General features: G+C 44.1%; 1 protein-coding gene across 1 annotated transcript in view; it reads right to left on the bottom strand.

Moving 5' to 3' along the window:
• KIAA0319L (KIAA0319 like) overlaps window positions 1–21,713 on the bottom strand; it is a 49,952-nt gene extending 28,239 nt beyond the window's left edge. The window contains exons 1-3 of the mRNA XM_019547748.1: window positions 21,605–21,713; window positions 20,676–20,842; window positions 5,346–6,073 (exon numbers count right to left, since the gene is read on the bottom strand). Of these exons, the coding sequence (XP_019403293.1) occupies window positions 5,346–6,073; window positions 20,676–20,817 (870 nt within the window). The 5' untranslated portion in view covers window positions 20,818–20,842; window positions 21,605–21,713. The remainder of the gene's footprint in view (window positions 1–5,345; window positions 6,074–20,675; window positions 20,843–21,604) is intronic.
• Window positions 21,714–21,771: the final 58 nt, after the last annotated feature.

The following is a 21,771-nucleotide window of genomic DNA, read 5'->3' as shown; positions in this document are numbered from 1 at the left end:
TGAGGAGTTCATTTCTGAGGATAACCGAGAAGAGGACTAGACACTGGCTGGCTGTCGTAGCTTAGCTTTCCCCAGTGGTTTTAAACGGTTTGAGAGGGTTACAGTCTACAGCCAGGACCATCTGAATCCTACCATAATCCCCTCTGTGATGCTCAGCAAGTGACCTCCCTCCCAACCCAAGGTGCCTGGATCTGTAAAAGGAGCACCAGCACCTATCACAGGGTGTCGACTGTGCAGAAATCACTTTGAAAATACACAGCATTTCTCAAGGTATCTTTTTTTTTTTAAATGACCACCAACATTATACAAAAGGATGCCCCCAGTGAGCCACTCTAGATGTACACTGTACAGTCCCTTGAGATGGGCCCAGGTTTTACTTATGCCTGTGAAGTACCCAGCACAGTTTCACTATTCTGAGTGCTTTAAAAAGACATCACAAATTAAGGTTTTACTATGGGTCATGAAGGAAAACCTTTTGCCCCTTCCTAGGTATAGGGAAAGTGGAAGAATAAAGTGGATGCAAACCCCAGGCAGAGGCTCTAAAAGCCAGTGTTAGGCGACTCATGTTCTTTGGTTCCCCACTGAAGATCCAGGTCCCAGGGGATGGTGCAACAGCTCCATGCTAATGGCTGCACTTTGCGGGGCCTAAACCTACCCTAGTGCTGCAGGAGCCACTTTAACAAGCAGTATCATATGTCACTGCTTCCCTTGATTGGCTCTTTAATTCAATGCTGCATTTTAAAACTGGTGAGTATTCCTGCAGCAAGGCAGGACCCGGGAGTTGGTGTCCGGAAATACTTCACTCACTTCAGTGGAGATGCATTGCTCTCTCTTCCTTCGACAAAGGTCAGAGTGTAGTGGGGAAGAGGGAATGCAGCCTGACTTTCTCCACCTTCAATGCTGCAGCATATCCAAGTTACTCCCACACACCATGAACACTGGCTTTATGCTAGCAGAAGACTTGGCAGGTCTGACAACATCAAAGCATACACAGAAGTTAAAACAAAGTTGGGTGAGCAGAAGGAAAACATATTTTTCTAAAAGTCGCTTGCTCTTCTTCCAGTGTTTGGATCTGCCACCCACCCACCTGGTGCTAGTGAGCAAGGAGAAACAAATGATTTCCCTTTGTAATCAAGTGCCAGTTGAATCTCACTTGCCCTTTCCTAACAGAGATGTCTAATACTCTCAGCTGTTCATCTTTCTGCATGTAGTAATGATCAAGCATTTTGGCACAGCCCATCTACATACCATCCAAATTCTCTTAAAAAATAGTAAGTGCAACAGGCCAGGTACACAACAAGTAATTTAACTCAGGTAAAAATTCTATTGGTTTCCATGTGTGTGTAGCAGTAATGAATTTGTCCCTTCACCCATCCCAGTTGGGAAAGCTCTCTGCTTTTGCTGTCCCCTCCGGAGAAGGTTGTCGAAGTTGTGAATACAGCACCTTTAAACATTCCATAATTGGGAATCAGATCCTTGGATAATTAATTGTTCACAGGTCACGAGTACAAGAAAAGCAGTTGTACAGATTTCCTGCCAAATGAAAGTCAAAAAGAAAAGGACTCCAATACTTTGGATGTTAGTTTGCAACTTGGGAGAACAAGGGTCAGACTCCTGCTGCTTCAAGGCTGCAATTAAAAGCTGGAGGGTTTTTTCTAAGTAAGTTAGATTTCAAAGAGCCTGCTTCAATTTAAAACAGGAATACTTAATCATGTGAGCCTATATTAGAGGTTTATATTATTGTAACATACTAAAATCATTTGACTTGAATAATTTTAAGCAGCACATATTTGCTTGCCACAGTTGTAAAGAACCCCAAGGCACTAAACAAGTGGAGCTAGCTACCTGAGCTCCTGGAACCTATTTGTGGAAGTGCTAAACCTGCTTTTAAAATAGCAGAGGAGGTAGAGGGAATAGTTTCTTCACTGCAGTTTATTCAACTAGTTCTAGTTAATGACTAGTTCATTCAAAGCTGAGAAACTAAGTGGAAACTGAAAGAAATGGGACAACCTGTTTTCCTCCACCACTCAGTGAACAGAAAGGAAGGAAGGGAGGCAGAGATCTTCTAGTTCTCAATTCTCAGAGGACACTGGGGCCAGAAACAAAATCAGTTTGAATCACTAACTACCGATAACACTTCCCGTGTTTAATAAATCTGTTTGGTTTAAATGCAAGACATATTTGCTCATTTTCCCTTATGTATTCAACACATTTAAAGTAGTTTGTTCAATACAAACCCTTGTGCATTTTAATTGGAGTCAAAATTTCAATCCAAATACGGCTCAATGCAAATGTTTAAAAAAAAAATCTCCAATCTAGTAAATGAATGAGTCATTCACCATTTTCCAATGTTTTTATTGTGCAATAATCAAGACTTGGAATAAACAGATGTTAAGCTCTGGCTGTTTAAATGAGTGCAAAGATATGTCCTCCCAATTAGCAAGTTCAAGTATCATATCAGGTGAACACCAACTTTGCTTGCACAGCAATGATAAATCAGCTTTTCTTTAGGAAAATAAAGCTTAGCATGAGCACAAAACAAGATTAAACTCAAATTATTTAAATCAAAGGTTTGTGCTGGCTGATTATTTAAAAATAAGCCCCCTTCTGAGCCACCACAAAATAACCTGTGTGACCTTGGGCAAGTCACTTGGTCTCTCTGTGTCCGTCCCCCATCTAAGACAGCAATAATGGCACTGTCCTATAACACAGATGGATCGTGTTGTGAGAGCAGCTCCATTAAAAGCCAAGACAGTCAGAAACTCTGCTAATAAGGGGACAGACAGGTACCTACGATGGAGGAAGACACTTTGTTGTACTTGGGAAAGACAACTTCAGAAGAGGCCAGAGAGTTTTAATTCCTAGATCCCTGGCTCTGCCACTGACTTGCTGCAACAACCCAAAGCAAGGCAGTTAAGCCCTCTGTGCATCCGTTGAGTATACACACAGTCACTGGTTCCTACTGCCAAATGTAATGAATGCCTATACTGTAGAAGCCGCACACTTGGCAGGAGAGTTAGGAACCCTGCAAAGATGAGCCTGTAAGGTATCTGGGGGCATACAGGGCTGCAGCACAGCCATAAAAGACTGGTGAGAAGCTCCAGCAGTTTGCTGCAGTTTTTATTTCAAAAGGGCACTGCGCCTTTGATCAGCTGTGTGGGACTGCTGATGTACTGCAGTTGAGTGGAGCAGCAGAGCCCTTTGAAGTAAAAGCCCATAGCAAATAGCTGGGCTGCTCATTCTTCATTCAGCAAAATGATACGAACTAAGCAGGTTGTAAACTAGCAGGATATGTACGATCTGGGTTCGACAGTAATAAGTTCCGAATGTCTGAGGAAGAGATCTGCAATGGCAGAGCACAGTACAATGGTGACTGCTACTGCGGATTAAAAAAAATACAGTGATTAGCATAAGCAGTGGCAATACAATGGACTCAACTAGCTAACATGCAGCACAGTGAGATTCAGATGTCATGCCACATATATCGCATCGAGTCAGTAATTTGAGGGTTAGCCAATGGCTCTCACTAGGTCCTGCAGAAGGCCAACAGCAGGGCATGCACGTATCCTGAAGACAGGGCTCAAGGCATTATTCATTTCATAGGAACACGTTTGGGAAGGAAGCCTAATTGTCAAACTACACTGACTACAGGACTCTTTCCAACCCACTTGTTACACTCCTGCAGAAAACTCCATCCCAGATCAGAGAAACCTTACTGACAAGAATGTCACCAGAGCAGATGCATGCCTGTGAACTTCTCATTTTCATGACCTGAGGTTTTCTGGGAAAAAAGGTTTTTTCCTGATGAAATGTGAGATTTGCTTTCTGCTTAGAAAGGACACCATGTCAGGCAGATTTGTCCCAGATAGTCCCAAAAATTCACTAACAAATAAAAGCAATCCTCACTGTTGAGAAATCCTGGAAACTCACTGGCTTTTTCAGCAGGCAGTGAATTCATGCCAGTTGAAGCAGCTTTAAGTTTGGTTTAAACTGTACTGAGCAGGTATCAGGGTGCAAAAGAAAAACAAAATCCAAGAGAGCTCAAGATGCAATACTACAAAAGGCCCAGGCATAATAACCACAGGCAAAATAACCGCAAGGAGCTGAGAGAAAAAAAAAAAAATGATGGCCAGCTCTAGCAAGAGCTCTTCAAAAGTCCCATGCAAAGGAAGGGAAGGGCAAGAGTGCTATTTAAGTGTCAATTTACTAATAAAATGATCTGAGGAAGAAAGGACAAAGACAGAAGTACCGCAAGGAACCACAGAAATCAAAGAGGAGCTCATAAGCAGAAGCATAACAAGGAGTTTGTGCCCTAGGTAGCAAGAGAGGCTAGGGCAGCATCAGTGGGCAAGCCAAGTCAACAGTGGCACCATCACCACTCTTGTTTCCCCTCAAAAAATAAAATAAAATAAAATAAAATAAAATAAATCAGCACTCAGGACTCCTGCACCCACCCCTAGTTAAACCATGGCTCCCGAGTCATTCCTAGGTGGTAGAGAGTTCTGCAGATCAAACATTTGCAAAAGCAAAGTCACACATTTGCTTCGTGCATGCCTAGGGCAGCTGTGGAATTCTCCCTGGTGTCCGTTGGCTCCAGTCCACATCCTGTTCCTCAGGCTGCTGGCTCATACCAGTCACAGTAATACCTGGAACTGGGGGATTTGCATAGCTAGAGTGCAATAAATGCTATTCTCTCTCTAGAGCCTGAATGTAACTGGAGGAGAAAGCAGCAGACCGTAACAGTGCTGAGCTCTGGGAACCCTCAAAAGCAATGTAACTGCTTGAAGTTCAAGTCTCCTTCCTCCCCACCCCAACTGGGGGCTCTCTAGGAGGCTCACCATCAGACCCTTTGGACAAGCACCTGGCCTGCTGCTCTAAAAGGATAAGCCCCATGGTCTGGAGAGCGCTGTAAAATAGGACTGAACTACCCCAAAATTTCAGTACAACAAAGAGAAAGTGATGCATTTGATTTTGCGAATCCAGCAGATGTACTGTGGTTCCAAATCCAAAGTTCTCCGATGAATATTTCGCACCCAAAGACACCTCTCTATCTTGTCTCAAGTTATGGTAGTGGTGATGGGGCATGAAGCAGCCTGACTTCCATCTTTTTCTTCTTCTGACTAATGAGCTAACACCACAAAAGTAGGACTGAGACAACCCCACAAACTTATCCCCGTGTTAGTAAAGGATCAAAGTGTGGCCTGAAAGCTGGTATTAACCAATTTTAAAACGAGGCCTAGAGAGCTTGCAGTAGGAAGGATACTCAACAGGGACAGTAAGCCAAAACTGATACTAGCAGAGGAATCCATTTCACTCCCCATTTCTTTTGCAGCAGATGCACTTACCCACAGAGAACCACTGCCGCCTGGATCGCCTGCTCCGTTCACATTATCGCTTTCAGGAGGGGGTGGGCTTTTGGTTTTCTTCTCTCTCGAATCCTCTCCTTTTTGCAGTAAGCTTCTCTCTCTACTCACTCTGTCTCTGGGAACAGGTCCCGTTTGGACTGAAGGTTTAGGTTCTAGTCGGTTCAGGTCCTGCCTACTTGAACTCCAGCTGCTTCTAGACGCACTATCCATGGATCTGGTGGCCTGCTTAGCAGCAATCCCACCATTGGGACTGCCGGATGTTTCCCTTTTTAGCAGGCTTGTCCTTCCAGTTTCCACGTCCTCTTTCTGCACTAGCAACCGTTGGGAGGATCTCCGGAGTCTCTGCTTGGCTTGGCCTGATGTGCTCCAATCCAGCCACTTGTGAAGTGTAGTCTCTACCTCACCTTCTGTTCGAGACCCTAATAACCCCTCTGCAGTTTTAGATTTCCTTAAAAACACCAGAATGGAGTTGGAGGAGTCGGTCCTATTAGCCTGACACCTGCTGGACATTGTACAGTTCACCTGGATGCACATGTTTTCCAAAAGCCAAAAGGCGTCACAGGTGGGGCTCTGGCAACAAGCCGTCTGACATGTCTGTATGGTGTGAAATCCTTCCAGGACCCGCAAGTGATAATCTCCCCATGATCTCAAGCGGCCACCAAACAGAATCTTCCCCGGCTGGCACGTGGCTGCATTCCAGCTTGCATCTGGGAAGGAGGGAGAAGGAAACAGAGACAGAGACAATTCACAATGTTTTACAGCATCTGACAATTGATCTTTGGTGCTCCTATAGTATTCAGGATATGGGAGTGGATACAGAGCAAAAAGCCAGGACTCTTGGACTCTATATCCAGCCACATCTGGATCTTAGGGAAGTCACAACCTCAGTTCCTCCATCTCCCTGCCCTGCACCTCAGTAAAGTGAAGTTGCTACTAGCCCTACTCATGGGATCATAAGGCTACATTCATTTGGCCTTAAGCTTCTGGAAGGCATTGTAAATGGCAAAATACTATTTGATAGAGCACTCCGTTTGTGAAAGGATCTGGAGTTGCTTTTCCAGCTGGTAGGGCCACCCCCCTCTACTAAGATCCATTTCAGTTGCAAACTTTCTGAAACAGGTTGGTAATAAAATTTGTTTTTATCTACAGTCACAGAAAATTTGCAGTGATACAAGGAATCAAGCTCTCCACTAGCAGCTGGAGGCAGCACTAATGTACCAGCTAAACCAGCGGACTGAGCAGGTTTGAATACATCACTTTTGACAGCATAGTTATAAAAATAGCTATTACTAAGGATCTCTGGGGTTTTTGCCCCTCTCTGAATTTCCAAGTGGCTTTTTTTCTACAAAGGCAGAAATTAAAATAGGATTATAAGACTCATCATTTTAGCCAGAAGGGACAGACCCAGCAGGGTGGGAAGTGGGGGAGGTAACCCACAATGGCCAACATTCAATGATGTACCCTCACTTCAGGCTCATGAGCATAAGGGAATGTCAACCAATTCCCAATGCCCTGTTTCAACGTAAATCTGTGGAGGGCTGAGTTATGAGAGGCTGCGTGTCCTGCGTTTCCAGTATAGGAATGAAGTCAGGACTCCTGGATTCCATTCCTGGCTCTCAAATGGCCATGTAAGCTCAAACTTGGTGCTCAATCTTTGTGTTTCAGTATTTGCATTTACCCAGGTCACATGTACAACAAGGCTCAAAATGCTGGTTAAGTGCTGCGAAAGACTGATGGAAAAGCACCACAAATATTAAGCCTCAATCCCCTTCCTGCCTCTTGAAAGGAAGATGCCCAGTCATGTCCTTCATTACCGAGACAAATACCCTGTTGCAAAACATATGGCCAGTCCTGGAGACAGCACAGTATACAATGTCTTTAAATAACCCCAAATAACTCAGATTTAGATGGTCAAGACATTCAGCTCTCTCTCCTGCTGCAGACGCTTTGCTAAGGAACATTTAAGATTGCAGCACTCGGGGCTGGATGATGAGATGCTGTAGCAGGCTGCCAATACGTTGATGGAACAGACTTTTTTTAAGCTGATATGATCAGCTATTAAAGAAACCCTGGCCCAGCAAGTCCTCCCCTGCAGTCGGTACCATTGAGTCTCCCTGAAAAGTACAATAGGCGCAAAGTATTTAATTCATCTGCTCCACCACTTTGAACTGTGCAGGCACCAGTCGAACAGGTTTCTCCTTGTACAAGCTGGTTTTAGTTGGAGGAAACAGCACTAGCTTCATTAAAAAAATAAAAATAAAAAAAAGCAAAGTAATCACTGTGCAGTGGTTGGGATTACTGTGCTTAGCAGATCAGGATGCAACTGCAAGCCAGGATGCCCCAACTCCTAATTCTGGCTTCAGCCCCCAGTTGCTCTATGACCCAGAGGAAAAATCGCTTCCTTTTATACGTGCCTCAGTTCTCCCTTCAGTGATGATGTTACTTCCAGGAATGCCACGAGGATCATGTTTGCTTGGTTGCTTTTTCATGGAGAGGGCTAAGGGTTATTCTGATGAAGGAAACCTACTGCTTACTGAGCAGTTGCTAATTAATGTTCCATTTGGCAAGGCCAAGGAGGTCAGAAAGAAGTGACCAGACAAGAATCGATTCCATTTGGAAGTGTTTTTGGAGTTAACACTGGGGGCAGATGCCTCTGTGATGCATTACTCCCTAACACTATCCTCGCCCTCCCTCATCAGAGAGATTCACATTCAGAGCCTGGCTGTACAAAAAGTTAGATGGCATTAATATAGCCTTGTCCTAGGACATGCAATCTAAGAGACTTGGACATCCAAGAAGGAAGTAGCAGGTTTCAGCATCAATTTTTATCAGAGAATGACCACATTTGTCTACGCAAGAGGAAAGTGAGGTTTGTTGAGCCTGTCTATGTTGCTTGGCTTGGTCATGCAGGAGAAAGGTAAGATATCCCTGAATCAGACCACTGAAAGTCACTTTCTGTTCACCAACAGTCGTTTAGGTTAAAGCAGCAGATTCTGCGATCTACAAGTGCTGAAAAATTGATGTCGGAGCCACTGTGCACCTGCTCTTCACTCACACTAGAGAAGCATGCAGTTTGCAGCCAAAGCAAAAGGATCAAATACTTTCAGAAAGCCACTGGCAGCTCTCAAGAGGTTGAGAGAGAAAGAACAGTTTGCTAAGAAATCCCTGCAGATTTCTAGGTTTTCAAAATGCAGTGCTCGCTTCTACATAGTTGGCTTAACACATACAAACCACAATTTCTTTCACGTTCAACCAACTGCTTCCCTTTTCCTCTCCAAAAACCCATTTTAGGGTAGTACTATTTGACTACAAGTGGAAAACTCAGCAAGCTCAGGATAGTCCCTAGATTCTTCTGGTGAAGTATGAATACTTTTCTTGTTTACAAATAACTCATGGACCCTTGAACATCACACAGAGTCCAAGTTTATCTTCAAAACCCTGCAGTTATTGGCTCGGTGCATTTTGTAAAGTTCAAAGATCATGCTGCCTTAGCTCAGGCTCTGTGGCAGATCCTGTTTTCAAAGCATAACTGTGCAAGTTACTTAGGAACAAGACCATCCCAAGTAATTGATCTGAAAGGGGTTATCCCATTGCGATCAGGCAATCTGTTTGCCATAGCAGCTACCAGAGCGTGAAGGCAGCACAGAAAGCTGCCAGACATCCTCCAGCAACACTAAAGACACATGGACAGATCAGGTAATGCACTGCCGCACAACCCATTGTTCCCCACTTCTGAAATACCCAAAAGTAGTTTGACTGGAACATGACTGCTACCCACATCTCCGCTCCCACCTCATGCATTGTGATGCTGTCAGTTGGGCGAGGGAAGGAAAAAAAAGGTGAATATCATAAAAAGGCAGTTGCAACCTATAGTGCAGTTTCAGAAAGAGGGAGATTAAGCTGCGAGCTGAATCTAGCCTGCAGGACCTTCTGATCTAGCCAGTGGCAGTGGGCCTTTAGAAGCAACTGCAACTCATCCTCTGCCCAGAGTCCCATTTATTCCTCGTCCTCAGCGCAAAGAACATATTGCAACTGTTTAGCAAAAAGCCAGTTTTCCTGGATATTGCTACTACATTTCTACAGCAAATGCTTTGTTTAAGATCATCTTGTGTCTTAGTAAAGACACAAAGAGCATACTTTAAGCCCATAAAAGAGCCTGCCTTCACTATGCAATAAAGAGGGTTGCTTCTGTGACAGGGTAATACAGTCTAGTTCGGTATCATGTGCTTATGTCGAACTTTACTGAGCCACTGAAATACATTTCCGAGATGGAGACAGAAGACAGCTTAGGCAGAGACAGGTAAAGGGAGCAAGAATATCTGGCTATAAGTGACTGAAGAGGAAGAAGAGGAAAGTGGCAGTCAGCAACCATTTTAGGCAGGAGTGACCAAGTTCAGGTCAGAGGCGGGCAAACACATGGGCACCAGGACTCGGCTACCATTTCTCCTGGGAGAGAGCAGTTGCTTCCAAAGCCCCACTGCCAGTGGCTAGATCAGAAGGCCCTGCAAGCTAGATTCAGCTCAGGGCCATAAGTTTTTGATCCCACTTGGATCTCTTTAAAAAACAGAGTATTGTTATCAGGAAAGATATGAATGAATAGCAGAAAGGGACATTCTGGCTCATCAACAGGTACCCCCAGAAGAATTCCCCATGGGAAAAGGGTTAGACCCCCCTATTCAGGCATTTAAAATGAGATTGTTGACTAAAAAATGTTGATTGGGGAATTAATTACCCAGTGCTGTCTGTGAGCTTGCTGAGTTATATAGTCTGATGGCTGGCACTGTTTGACTCTGAACTGATACAGAGGTATTTGCAACCAAAAATCCTTTCCATCCATTTTAAGGCAGGTGAATCACACGCATACCCACCAGCCTTTGTCAAGTCCTATTTCAGCTGTTTTGGAACCTTTCCAGCTATCGACAACTGCTGGTGGATGCCAATGTATCAGAAAAAGCAGAAGACACCTCAGCAAGACTATGGACCTGTGACACTTGCATGCCAAAGTCTCTATTTAGGAGTGGGGTTTTTTGCAGAAAATCCCAAGAGAAGGCAGACACTCTGCCTCGACTCGTCACAAAGCATTTTGAACAGGAGGTGTTTGTTCCTGGTACTGAGAAGCGCATGGATTTGGACTGGCTCCAGTCAGGCAGCTATGCCAGCATTGTTCTCAGAAGCAGAGAGAAAGAGAGATTGACTCTGTCTCATGGACGTCATTATAAACAGAAAGATGCTTTGGTTTTAACTGGGGAAGCTAGTGAAGCCAAAAGGGTGGAAACACCTAAACTCTCAAGTTTTCAGTTGTTCAGGGTAAGACCAGAAGGATGCTTGCTGAAGCAAGAGGTCAGTTCCTAAAGGCCTGTAGCCGCCCTGGCCCTTAGATGCCTTTACCCTGAGCAGCATCTGTGCTTTCTGTAGGCACCCTGCCATCCTACTCTGCTTCATGTCTACCTAAAAGCCACTTCAGAGCACCAATTCCCCACCTAAACCAGACAGCATACTCCTATAGTAACAAGAAATGCCCACTCTTCTTAGGCAAAATGAGCCATCTCCTCCTGATGAGGAAGATCAGCCATCTCCTCCTGAAACTTGGCTTCTCAAACATACCCAACGTTCACCTTGCGGAGTAGTTACCTATGCAGTTAAATGCCATACATGACTGCAATAAACAGACCCCAAAACTCAAAAAACAAGAAGTCTCTATATTTCTTCCTGGGTTACTCATCCCCCCAGAAGATTCACATTTAAACCTAGATATGGCACCACCAGCTAAGTTAGCCTTAGAAACAAGCAGCTGCCTGGAGTTCTTTGGCTGATCATTTGATGCAACTACTCCCAGCAACAGATGCAGATGTCTTTCCTTCCCAGAGCAGGCAGGGCTGGACACAATCTCATGAGGTTCCTTCCTAGACTTCTGTAAATCTGTAAAAAGAACAAATTCATAAGCCTGTCCTTGCAAATGGCAAAGCCTACAGGACACCAAGAGATCTGAGGCTGTCTTCCTGTCCACACTACAGAGATACATTCCAGCACGAGAGCTGCCTTCACACAGCATTTTAAAATGCATGTACTTTTATATAAAATTGACAGCTGGAAAATAAGCAAACACGCAGGTATTTCTAATCAGTCCTGCAAAAAGTTTTAACTGCAATTAAACAAAGCTTTGTTGGAAGTCAAATTCTCTTAAAAAGCAAAAGAAACTAAACCACTGAAGCACTCTTAACTAGAGAGAAAAAGAGTACAAACCAAACATGAACATAAGTTTTTCCAATTCTCTTCTGAAAATACTGAATTATGTTTTTAAATGGTTGATTTAAGAAATCCTAATAAGTTATCATTATTAGTCACCTATGGCTTTTATGGGTAGTAACCTGCTAGTTAAAATGGGTTGGTAGTCTGGGAGTCCACTACTCCCAGTTACTAAGGGATATTACTGATGTGCAACAGAGGTGCACATTGCATCTAAAGATTTTGGGGAACAAAAGGCTGAAGGCCTTGGATCAAAGCACTATCTGAAAGGAGAGTTTATTTAATGGAACTATTTATAGGACATTTGAATTAAACGAAGTGACAGAAACTAGGGTACCATGAAGTGTTATTCCAGCAGCTAGAATCACTAAAGCAAAAGTTAGGTCCACTAACCCATTTCAGAGTGCTCTAATGAGTTTAGTAAAACTGCCTTAGGTTGAGACCCAGCACAACACCTCCAAAGCACTGAGCAAGATTTGATTACCAGATCTTGGAGAGGAGAGGGATGTGGAGTCATTCTGGCCACTTTTCAGTTACAACAGAGATGGGGGGGACAAAAAAAACCCCTGCACACTTTGGTTTTCTAGTTATTTATCACAGTTATGCAACTTTAATGGTTTAGATGATGATGCCACAATGTAAAACTAATTCTTTGGGGTGTTTTTAAGAAGCCAAGTTACTTCAGACATTAGTTCAGGCACACAACACGTGCATAGCAACTGCTGTGCTCATATAGATTTTTTGCAGAGTGAAAAATTAGAGCGCATACATGGATCAATGGATTAAAAGCTCCCTATATCCAGAGCTCTGTAGATTAAGGACTCCCTAAAATAGACTAATGACCTACCGGACTGTTGGCTCGACTGTGTTCAATGCCTCGGGGATAATGGGTCATTGGGAGATTACCTTACAAACTATGTCATTGCGCTCTGAGTGGCAGAGAGGATGACATGCTCCAGGGCTGTGACAAGACCCTCTGGACCACTATTAAAACTGGAAACTTCATCAGTCATTAAAAGTAGCTGCAGGTTTGACAACAGAACTAGAGGATTTTCCTCCTCCTCTGAGAAACAGGAGTGTAAGTGTGATCTGTACGTTAACACTAATCATTCTGAATCCCGTGTCCAGCTAGTGCAGTTACACACACTTTGGAAAAGAAAATGTGGCAGTGAGGGTGCATTATAGTCAGCAATGCTCATCACAGCTGAGGTTCACATGAACAGGGAAGCAGACACTACTACCCAATCAGAAATGTCTCTTGGAATTTGCTTTAAGAGAAATGTGCAGAGATTTTTTCTTCTCCACCCCATTCCCAATCCCATTTTCTCTTTCTGTCCCACAAAAACAAGATTATATATTTGGCAAACATATTTGAAGCTGAGGAAAAGGGTGCTGTATTCTGTACCTCCGTTTTCTGGTAAGGAGCAGCAGGAAAGCTGCCGAGTGGTAACGTTTCTTGGCCAGAGTTGTAAAGCTTGATAATGCTGGGGACAGGCAACAGGTGTCCAGTGTCATGAGACTCTTTGTTTCATGTGATGTTTTCTTGAAACATCCTGCTAAACCAGGTTATAATCCAAGTCACTAGTGTCAAAAAGTCTAGTTCCACCCACCCCACATTACTTGACTGTGAGAGAGAAGGATTTTTTTTCTTGCAAGCATTAGTAAATGCTTTAGTAGTAATACGTTAGCAATCCCCCACCTTTCTTAGATAAGACCTTAACCTCAAACCTAACGTTCCTGAAAGGGCCACTAATCTAGGCTTGCAAAGCTCACTGCAAAGGTTTATCAGCCACAGCATCAAAGTTTCCGTGACAACCCTCATGTAAAACCAGTTTTTCACTGATATTTACTCAGCTCTCTTAGATAATTGGGAGAAGCAAGCGTGCAAAGTTGCATCAGTTCCACAGTTGTTGAAGCAATCATTGAAAGTACCTGACCACAGCGACCGCTTCACAGTCCAAACAGGCAATTGCAGAGAAGTCACCTGTTTAAAGGCAAAGTGAGCATCAATGCACCTTGAACAGAAACTGTTGCTCCAGTTGGCTTCCTTATTCCAAATGTGCTCGATAAAATACAAATCTTCCTTTAGAAAGAGCAAGCCTCAAAAGATGTGCTTCATTTTCCTAACAGATGGAAGAAGGGAAGGGTTGGGTTTTTTTAAGTCCTTTTTAATGGCTGCCCAGAAAATGCAAGTTGAAAATAAATGGGCAGCCCAACCAGTGAATGAAAGCATCAGACACCATTAAGTTCTCGCTAAATCCATTCTGGCAGCCACTTGGGGTCACCCTCCATTTACAAGGGAGTGAGGGGAAAGTGTAGGTTTCTGACCGTGGGACATCCAATTGCTATTTTTAAACCAAACGTTGAATAAATTTGACAGAAGGCTAAGCTGACAACGTACCTTTTAAACCAGCACCAGCCTTGTCACCCTTTATCAACATGAAATCCTCTCTCTCAGACCAAACAGCCTGCCTGGGGGAAACATCTGACCTCATTACATGTCCAAGTGCTTGGATAGTGAGTACCCTGCCAGGACAGTGTGCTAATCTAGCAGGCGGAGTGACCCTGCTGTAACCTTCAGCGTTCATTCTTTGGGGTACAGGGCAGTAGCCACTTTTTGTCGGGATGGGACAGATTTTAATCTGAAATGAATTCTTGCAAGTTTATCTCAAGCACAAAGTAATCTCATCCTTTGATCTATACCACGGACTAACATTATGGCTGCGAGTTCTGCTTCTCTGGTGGTTTTTAAATTCTCAGATGCACTTGCTGTTGATGGCCAGCTGTACTCCCTACAAAGCTAAAACTATTATCTGATTAGAGAGTGGGGAGACAAAGGATTTCCCTGCATCAGGCATTCAGTTGTTCACCAAAATCACTTTGGACAGGGCTCACCAGTCCCTCCCTGGGAAAAGATGCGACTTCGGAACAGCCAAACCTGCACATCAGAACTTTAAGGTTTGAATCAAAACTGAGCAAAATCAATGAGGTCTTCCTATGAGACCTCCCACTCCCACATGCTGTGAATCAGGCACATGCAGAAAAAAGTCTCCCCGAAGAAGAAAGGTCCCTTTCACTCACCTCCAGTAGGTACCACCACTAGCAAAACGATGTTTATGGTAATCTCGCTATCCATCTAGAAATTTGAGTCTGACTTACAGGAAGTAACAAATATGGCTTCTCTACTCTACATTGGCAGTTTCTAGGCTATTTACTCAGCTTACAAAAAAAGTACATTTGGGAAACAGTATATAGCACTGAACCTGAGTATATCTTTTCAGGGTCTGGTTGGTTTTATTATTAAATATGTAGTTTTAATGATTTTTGGTGAGCGTCACAAGCTCGTGAAATACACGAGTCTAAGTCAGGGTTTGCAAAATGATGGCAAACAAAGCAGAAAGTGATCCAACAGATCCTTTCTAGCCCAGCTTTGAGGAACAAACACAGGGCATTTTCTGGGTGCATACCCAAAAGCTCATCTGGTTCTGCAAATATCAGTCCATTATCCCAAGTAAGTTCTATGAATTGCATGCCTCTCATTAACTTATTTTCCTTTTCCTGGGAGCTGCTGGAGGGGAAAAAAGAGTCAGGCACCAGCAATCCAAGACAACATAGAAATCAAATCAGACATGCTGGGTCTGCAAGATCTTCATGATATCACCACAGAACATGCAGAGATGCCAGCAGCTTTGAGCCAGATCTGAAAAATGGAATTTTAGGTTTTTATGGTAATTGCTAGAAGACTGAACAGCAGAAGACTCTCCTGAAATGCATTTAAAAATAACAAAACTGGGCTTGAATAGAAACAGTTGATAGCCTGCTCTTAAGTCTTAAAATTAAGCCACCCAGTATTTCTTCAGATGGGTTCTTTTGCATGCTCATTTAAACATATGCAGCCAATACGATGATATGATTAATTGCTTATGCAGAGGACAGCCTTAATTCATCATCACTCAGCAGTCAATGCAACTCTTTTGCCCAATTTGGCAAGGGATGGAGAAAACGAAGAGGTTTGCCTGCATTACTGAACTGTGTGCAGGCAAGACTGTTTTGGGGAATGCTCTGCCAGCCCCCTTATGCTGGATGCCATGCAAGACTGCACAGCAGTAGAGGAACACAGGAACTGCCAGGCTGAATCGGAGCAATGGGCTGTTTGGCTCACTGTCGTCCCCAAGACTGGCCCGCACCAGCTGCTTCACAGCAAAGGAAAAGAAACCCTGCAGGAGGCAGGTTTTGGATAGTTTGCCTCCAGGGAAAGCTGTTTCTCAACCTAGTACTTATGGGTCAGTTTCCAGCCTCCAGGTATAAGGGTGCATCTGCTTTTCCAAGCACATCTGTAATAGTACATAATAGTAAATCACTCTGGTTCTAACACAACTCTACTGTATTGTACAGCGACTTGTGACCATGGTGGAGAAATATTAGCTTTACAATTATTCATTCACATAAAACCCAGTTCATGCATCCCACAGAAGCCAAGAATCATCTGTATCATCAACTCCTATTTAAATCTCATTTCTAAAGCACTTGCTGCACTGGCCAAGACATCAAATGCTAGCCATTGACACCAAATGAAGAGGAGAAAAGGTGGCTTAGCCTGGAGAAGGAGAGTGAACAACCGAAAAGCCAACAGCAGGCACGATGCACCAAAGCTCTGATTCGGCGTGCCAGTTCAGTGCCCCACCCTGGGCAAACAAACCAAGAAAGGCACCAGCGAAGGGCTGCGCTACACGCTCCTGAAGGCACACACCACCACCGCATGAAGATCCTGTGGTCACGAAAAGCACTAAGAAGGATGACACACAACTTCTGGATGAGATCAGCAGTCAGCACCATCCAGCACCAGGCACTCCACATGAAAAAAGGCAGGGAACCCCACAATGAACTTCTCTCAGGGAAAGTTTTCTCCTGCCACAAAGTGAAGCAGGCACATTCTTCTCCCTTATATGTTTTTACCCCTCAGGCAAACTTCCCTGCTTACCCTTATAAATCCTCTCATTTCTTTCTGGATCCTGAAGTTCTTGGCCTCAGCGGTTATTTATGTGCTATGTAAACAGCTACTGCCTTTCATCTGTTTGAAATGTGCAGTCGCTCCATTTCATTGCCCACTAGCCCCATTTGTTTGATAAGAAAAGAAAAGAGCAAGCACAGTTTTCATCCACTGGGTCTATTTGTTATTCCATACTCTTCCTCTCGCTCTAGCCTTTCCAATCACGGGGCTGGGTGGGGAGTCAAGGAGACTGTACCCAGCTGAGCAGGAAATAGAGCATCAAAGATAAGGCATTTCATGTTGTGCTACAGGAAGAGCTTAATTGGCAAGGTGTGATCTTGTAAGGGTAGTTATAAGCTGCACGGCTACAAATGCTGTTTTTAGCACTCAGAGGAGAGGTCTGGAGTTTGGATTCCTGGATGCTAAGCCTAACCCTGCCACTGGCCTTGAGCAAGTCAGAGCCTCTTACTTCAGATAACCTATTCAATTATTTGAAGGAGTTAAATGAAAGGAATGATAGCTTCTAAGGATTCATTTCACAAGCCAATGTGACACTCTCCAATTTTAGATTAGTGGCAGTACTGGTCACCATGACTACAAAAGCTGTTGGTTATAAACTGTAGTTTATTACAAAGTCAGCTGCTTACAAAAATAAGATCTTTTGCACTCTTTCAGCCAACATTAATCAAATTCCAGAGGCTAGCCACCAATGTGCTGCTTTTCCCTCAACCTTTAAGCCCACAAATTAAAAGTGCCCTTTTCTGCTTTAATTAATGATTGGATTAATAAAGCAATACCAGCAAAGTTACCAATTGCATAGGAACACTTTTGGCCCTAGCCAGTGCTTTGTTAAACACATCATTTGGAATCCCCTATGGGAAAGCAGATGTTAACATAACCAGACACCTGTCAAAGGGAGTAGCAGCTAATTAACAGCCCTGTTTTAGCCAAGTATAGCCTGGGTTAGATCTTTTGCAAGCTTTATGCACACACTGATCCACAGCATCTCCTACTACTCTGATCTTTGGCTCTGCACATACAGACTCGCTATTCTCTCTACTCCATTACTGCGCTTCTTGGATAAAGAATGTCACTCGGGTCATAATGTGCGACAGTTTGGAGTGCTGCACAGTCAGGACTGGTAAAATAGTAAAGATTTATTTTTGCCTGCTGATGCTGCGTCAGCTAACTTTTAAATGAGATGTTCTTGGTATGGGATAATGTTAATTGGAACCAATCTGCTGCACAAGCAAAAACTTAAGTCCAGAGAAAAGCCATTTAGGGTCACCTTTATGTCAACTGAAATCTGCCCATCTCACCCTGATGTAAATGAACAACCAGCCATTCTAGTACACTATAACAAGCATCTTGTTAGATGATGACATCTCAGAATTGCTTGGCTATTTCTCAATAAGGGTTTTGTTGTTGAGTTTTTTTGGTTCTTTTGCTGCAGTAAAATGAAGCTGGAAAGCATTCGCTTGCCCACTCACCAGAGAAAGAAGAAACTCTTCTTGCTGGGTGAGGATTCATTTCTTCAGGACTTCAGATTTCATGAAGGAAAAAACAAAACAATTCTAGTCCTTGTAGCCATCAGCACAACTTTACAGAATGTGACCAAATCAGGCACACCCAGAGCCATCCCCCTGAGCCCACAGGCAGCTTTCGTGCTTTTCCTGTTGCTCATAACTTTGCCAAACACTAGTCAGATACAGAGTGCTAGGCAGAACTACAGGCTGTAGGGAAGTCATCAAGAATCATGCTGGTTTCATGCTGATACTGGGAAAAGCTACAGACAGCAGAAGCTGAGACTGGAGTTATTTACTAGGGAAGAGGTAGAGTGCTGTAGTCTTCCCCACCCCCAAGAAAGGGGAGGAAGGGATAGAAGTACCTTTCCCCACCCAGCTGGCAGATGACAGGCTTTGACAGTGCTAGAAAGGGACTGATATGAGGACCACAACCCTTCCCTGGACAATGGCCTGAAAGAAATCCCAGCACCCTTCAGCCTTCCAAGAATAAAGACCGGCAGGGAAACTCACGGTTCAAAACTGACTGAGATAACCCCAAGAGTCAATCTGTCTGGCAGTTTTAACCCTCCAAAAAAGTTCATGTACATGGACTAGCAGCAGTACACCAATCAGAGCCATGTTAATAGGTCTCCATTAAAACGATCAAGTCCTGTGATGAAGTTTTCTTCATTTAAGGGTATAAATTAGGTTGATAATAGTATTAAAAATAACAGGGGGTAGTCTACAAGGTCTACTTTGCTCTGGAGTTCTCTGGCCTACGGACACTAAGTCTGAGAAGTAAGTGTGTGTGTTGCTATCAAAATTGTTTCTTACATAGTAATCAGGTTAGAGATCTAGGGCTTGTCTCCATGGCAAAGATATTACCAGTTGTGCATGTAAAATTGTAATGGGATAGCAAATGTGGGCCCAGTTTCAGTCTGATAAATGTGGCTTTTTCCAGGTTAGTTTAAAAACCCCCTCCTAAGAAGAAGAAGAGAAAGCACATTTATTGAGAGGTAAGAATAACAGCAAATTGCCAAGCATGAGCTGCTCTGTGGTAAAGTAGCTATGTGCACAATCTTATCTGTGGTACACAGGAAAGCCTAACCCCCATACCATCTGTACATACCCTAGGCAAACTAATTAACCCCCAAATCACCAACACAAACAGAGTGTCCATACAGGAGCTTTGTCACTGCATCGACTGTTAAATGATCAGCAACTCTGGATTTTGAAGTTTTATTAAAGACAGGAAACTGTGAGCAGGAAAACCAGCCTACAGGAAACATGCAAGCCTACTGATAAATGGCAAGGAAGGGACAAGGCGACTGGAATGCTCAGGAATTCAAAAGCATCTTTCAGCACACTTTGGACTAGAAGACTGCAGTCACCCACGCAGCTCAAAGGAATTAAACCTACCGCTTGGCAAATGTCAAGAAAGGTGTGGTGAAACTAATACTCTGCAGCAGCCTGAAAAGAATAGCATGGGGAGCAGGGTGGAAGAGACATCCTGGCCATGATGCAACTAATAGGAGGAAATGTCCTTGTTAAGACAAAGTTCAGTATTACATGCGTTAGCAGACTGGTGACTTGCAGACTCTGCCCAGTGAATCCCTTGACCCACAAAAACTCATGCATGCAAACATTACCCGTGGCCATATCTTCACTGGGATTCTACCCCATTTAACACACCTAAAGCAAGGGCTGAAACAAAACAAAAAAAATGAACCTCCTTTAAAAGTGAGGAAACCAAGTCTTCAACACAAAGTAAAAAAACCTCCTTCCCTTCTAAAAGTACTTTTGGTTGCTGTACAGTACATAAGAAAACCAATCTGAAGTGAATTCAGTTGACTCAAGTGATTTACTGCCTTTGTGGAAGTTTACAGTCCTGACCAACCTTGTTTGGCTTCAATATTGTTAAAGTGACGGCATTTTCCCTAGAATGATTAGGAGTCTCTTTTATAAAAAATAAACAAGAATTTTTGACTCGGAGGACTTGCAAAGAGCCTCCTCACGCAGCCAGATGAGCACATATTTATGCTAGCTGGGCAAAGGAATGAATTTTCCTTGGGAAGGACCATGTTATTTGTCACCTGGGACATATGCAAGATGTTGCTGTTGACTCCTTTAACAAAGCATTTCCAAGCCAGCCAGCCCATCATTTTAGAATCAAGTAGTGCTAAAGTCACCTTTCCACTAGAAAACCTACTTTTTGAATCCCTAAGAGCAGTCGTTTTCAAACTGTGATCTCAGGACCCCTAAGAGGTCTGCGAAAGATGACTATAAATCAGTCAGAAGGATGTGAATAACCACACTTACAATTCAAAGGGGTCCACACCTCCATTCAAAAATGTTTAGGGGTCAACAAATGAAAATAGGTTGAAAACCACTGCTTTACAGGCACACTGCTATACAGACAGTCACCCTGCTCTTCCTTTGGATTGGTTTCAGCTTTTGCACCAGCTTGAGCGCAAGAGCTGAATTCACACTGAGCCTCCAGCCGTTAACGTAAAGGGTTACGTCCACGTTGTGACACAGAAAGAGTTCACCGAGAACTGTTATAGTTACCTGTAGATGAGCACAGGGCATTCAGGCAGGCGCAGACGTAGAACAGATGCAGCTTTCCCAGCCACTTTGCATGTTTTCCCAGACAACATCCAGATAAACCATGAGAGCTGATGCTGAATTTGGCTTCCAACCTCCTCTCCATGGCCTTCGCGGGTAGAATCAGGGCTCTGTAAGTACACAGGACAGATCAAGACACTTGCCACCAATATAAAGCCAGTTCTTCACAAAGAGGGAATGAGGGGAACGGGCGTGTTTAACTTTATCCCTCGCGACTCAGAGCTACCGCAACGAAGTAATTACTGCAATTATGACGGATTTGATACCAAACTGACGGTAGCCAAGAAGCTACAGGCAGTCCTCAACTTACAACGTTTCAAGTTACAACGTTTATAAACAGATGCCCCGTTTCAACTTTCTGATGCCGGTTTCAACTTGATGCCACGCCGCGTCACCTGTCCCCCCGCAGAGCATCTGTCCAAACTTCCTCAGACACTTTCTTTTAAAACGGCAGGAGATACACCAAAAAAACCCGAGGCCAAGACTCCTGCGAAGACCCTGTCACAAGGTCCAACCCAGAGCCCTTCACCAAGTCCAGCAAAGTCACCTCAAAGAAGTCCTTCCAAATCAATACGATTGCTGTTTACAATAGAAATACATTAGAGACCCATCTATCATTGATCGAGTGAAAAATCCCGAGTTATTTTTGGTGAAAACAAGGTGTTGGGTCTCGGCTCAGGTCCCAGCCCCCCATTTATAACGTTGTTTCCTGTGGAAAAATCGGTTGCTAGGCGCAACGACGTCGGGGAGGCAGAAGCGAGGCGGGAAGGAGCCCGCGGAGCGCGACAGGAAACAACCCCCTCCATCTGGCCACCCGGAGGAGCTTCCACACGAGCTCCGGAGACGGGACCGGGGCGGAGGGAGGCACGTACCGCGGGCGCTGGCGGCGGCGTCAGGTGGGCCAGATCCCGCGGCCATGGGGTAGGGTGGGCCGGGCTGCGGCTCCTGAGGCCGCAGCCGCCGCGCAGCCAGAGGGGGTAAGGGGGCGTCACCCGCTGACCCCGGAAACACAACCGCCGGAACCGGAAGTGGGCGGCTG

Source organism: Crocodylus porosus, unplaced genomic scaffold (assembly GCF_001723895.1).
Source record: "Crocodylus porosus isolate Cpor-Errol unplaced genomic scaffold, CroPor_comp1, whole genome shotgun sequence".
Taxonomy (NCBI): Eukaryota; Metazoa; Chordata; order Crocodylia; family Crocodylidae; genus Crocodylus; species Crocodylus porosus.
Note: the sequence above shows the minus strand (reverse complement) of the source record. Positions and strands in the feature narration are given on the sequence as shown.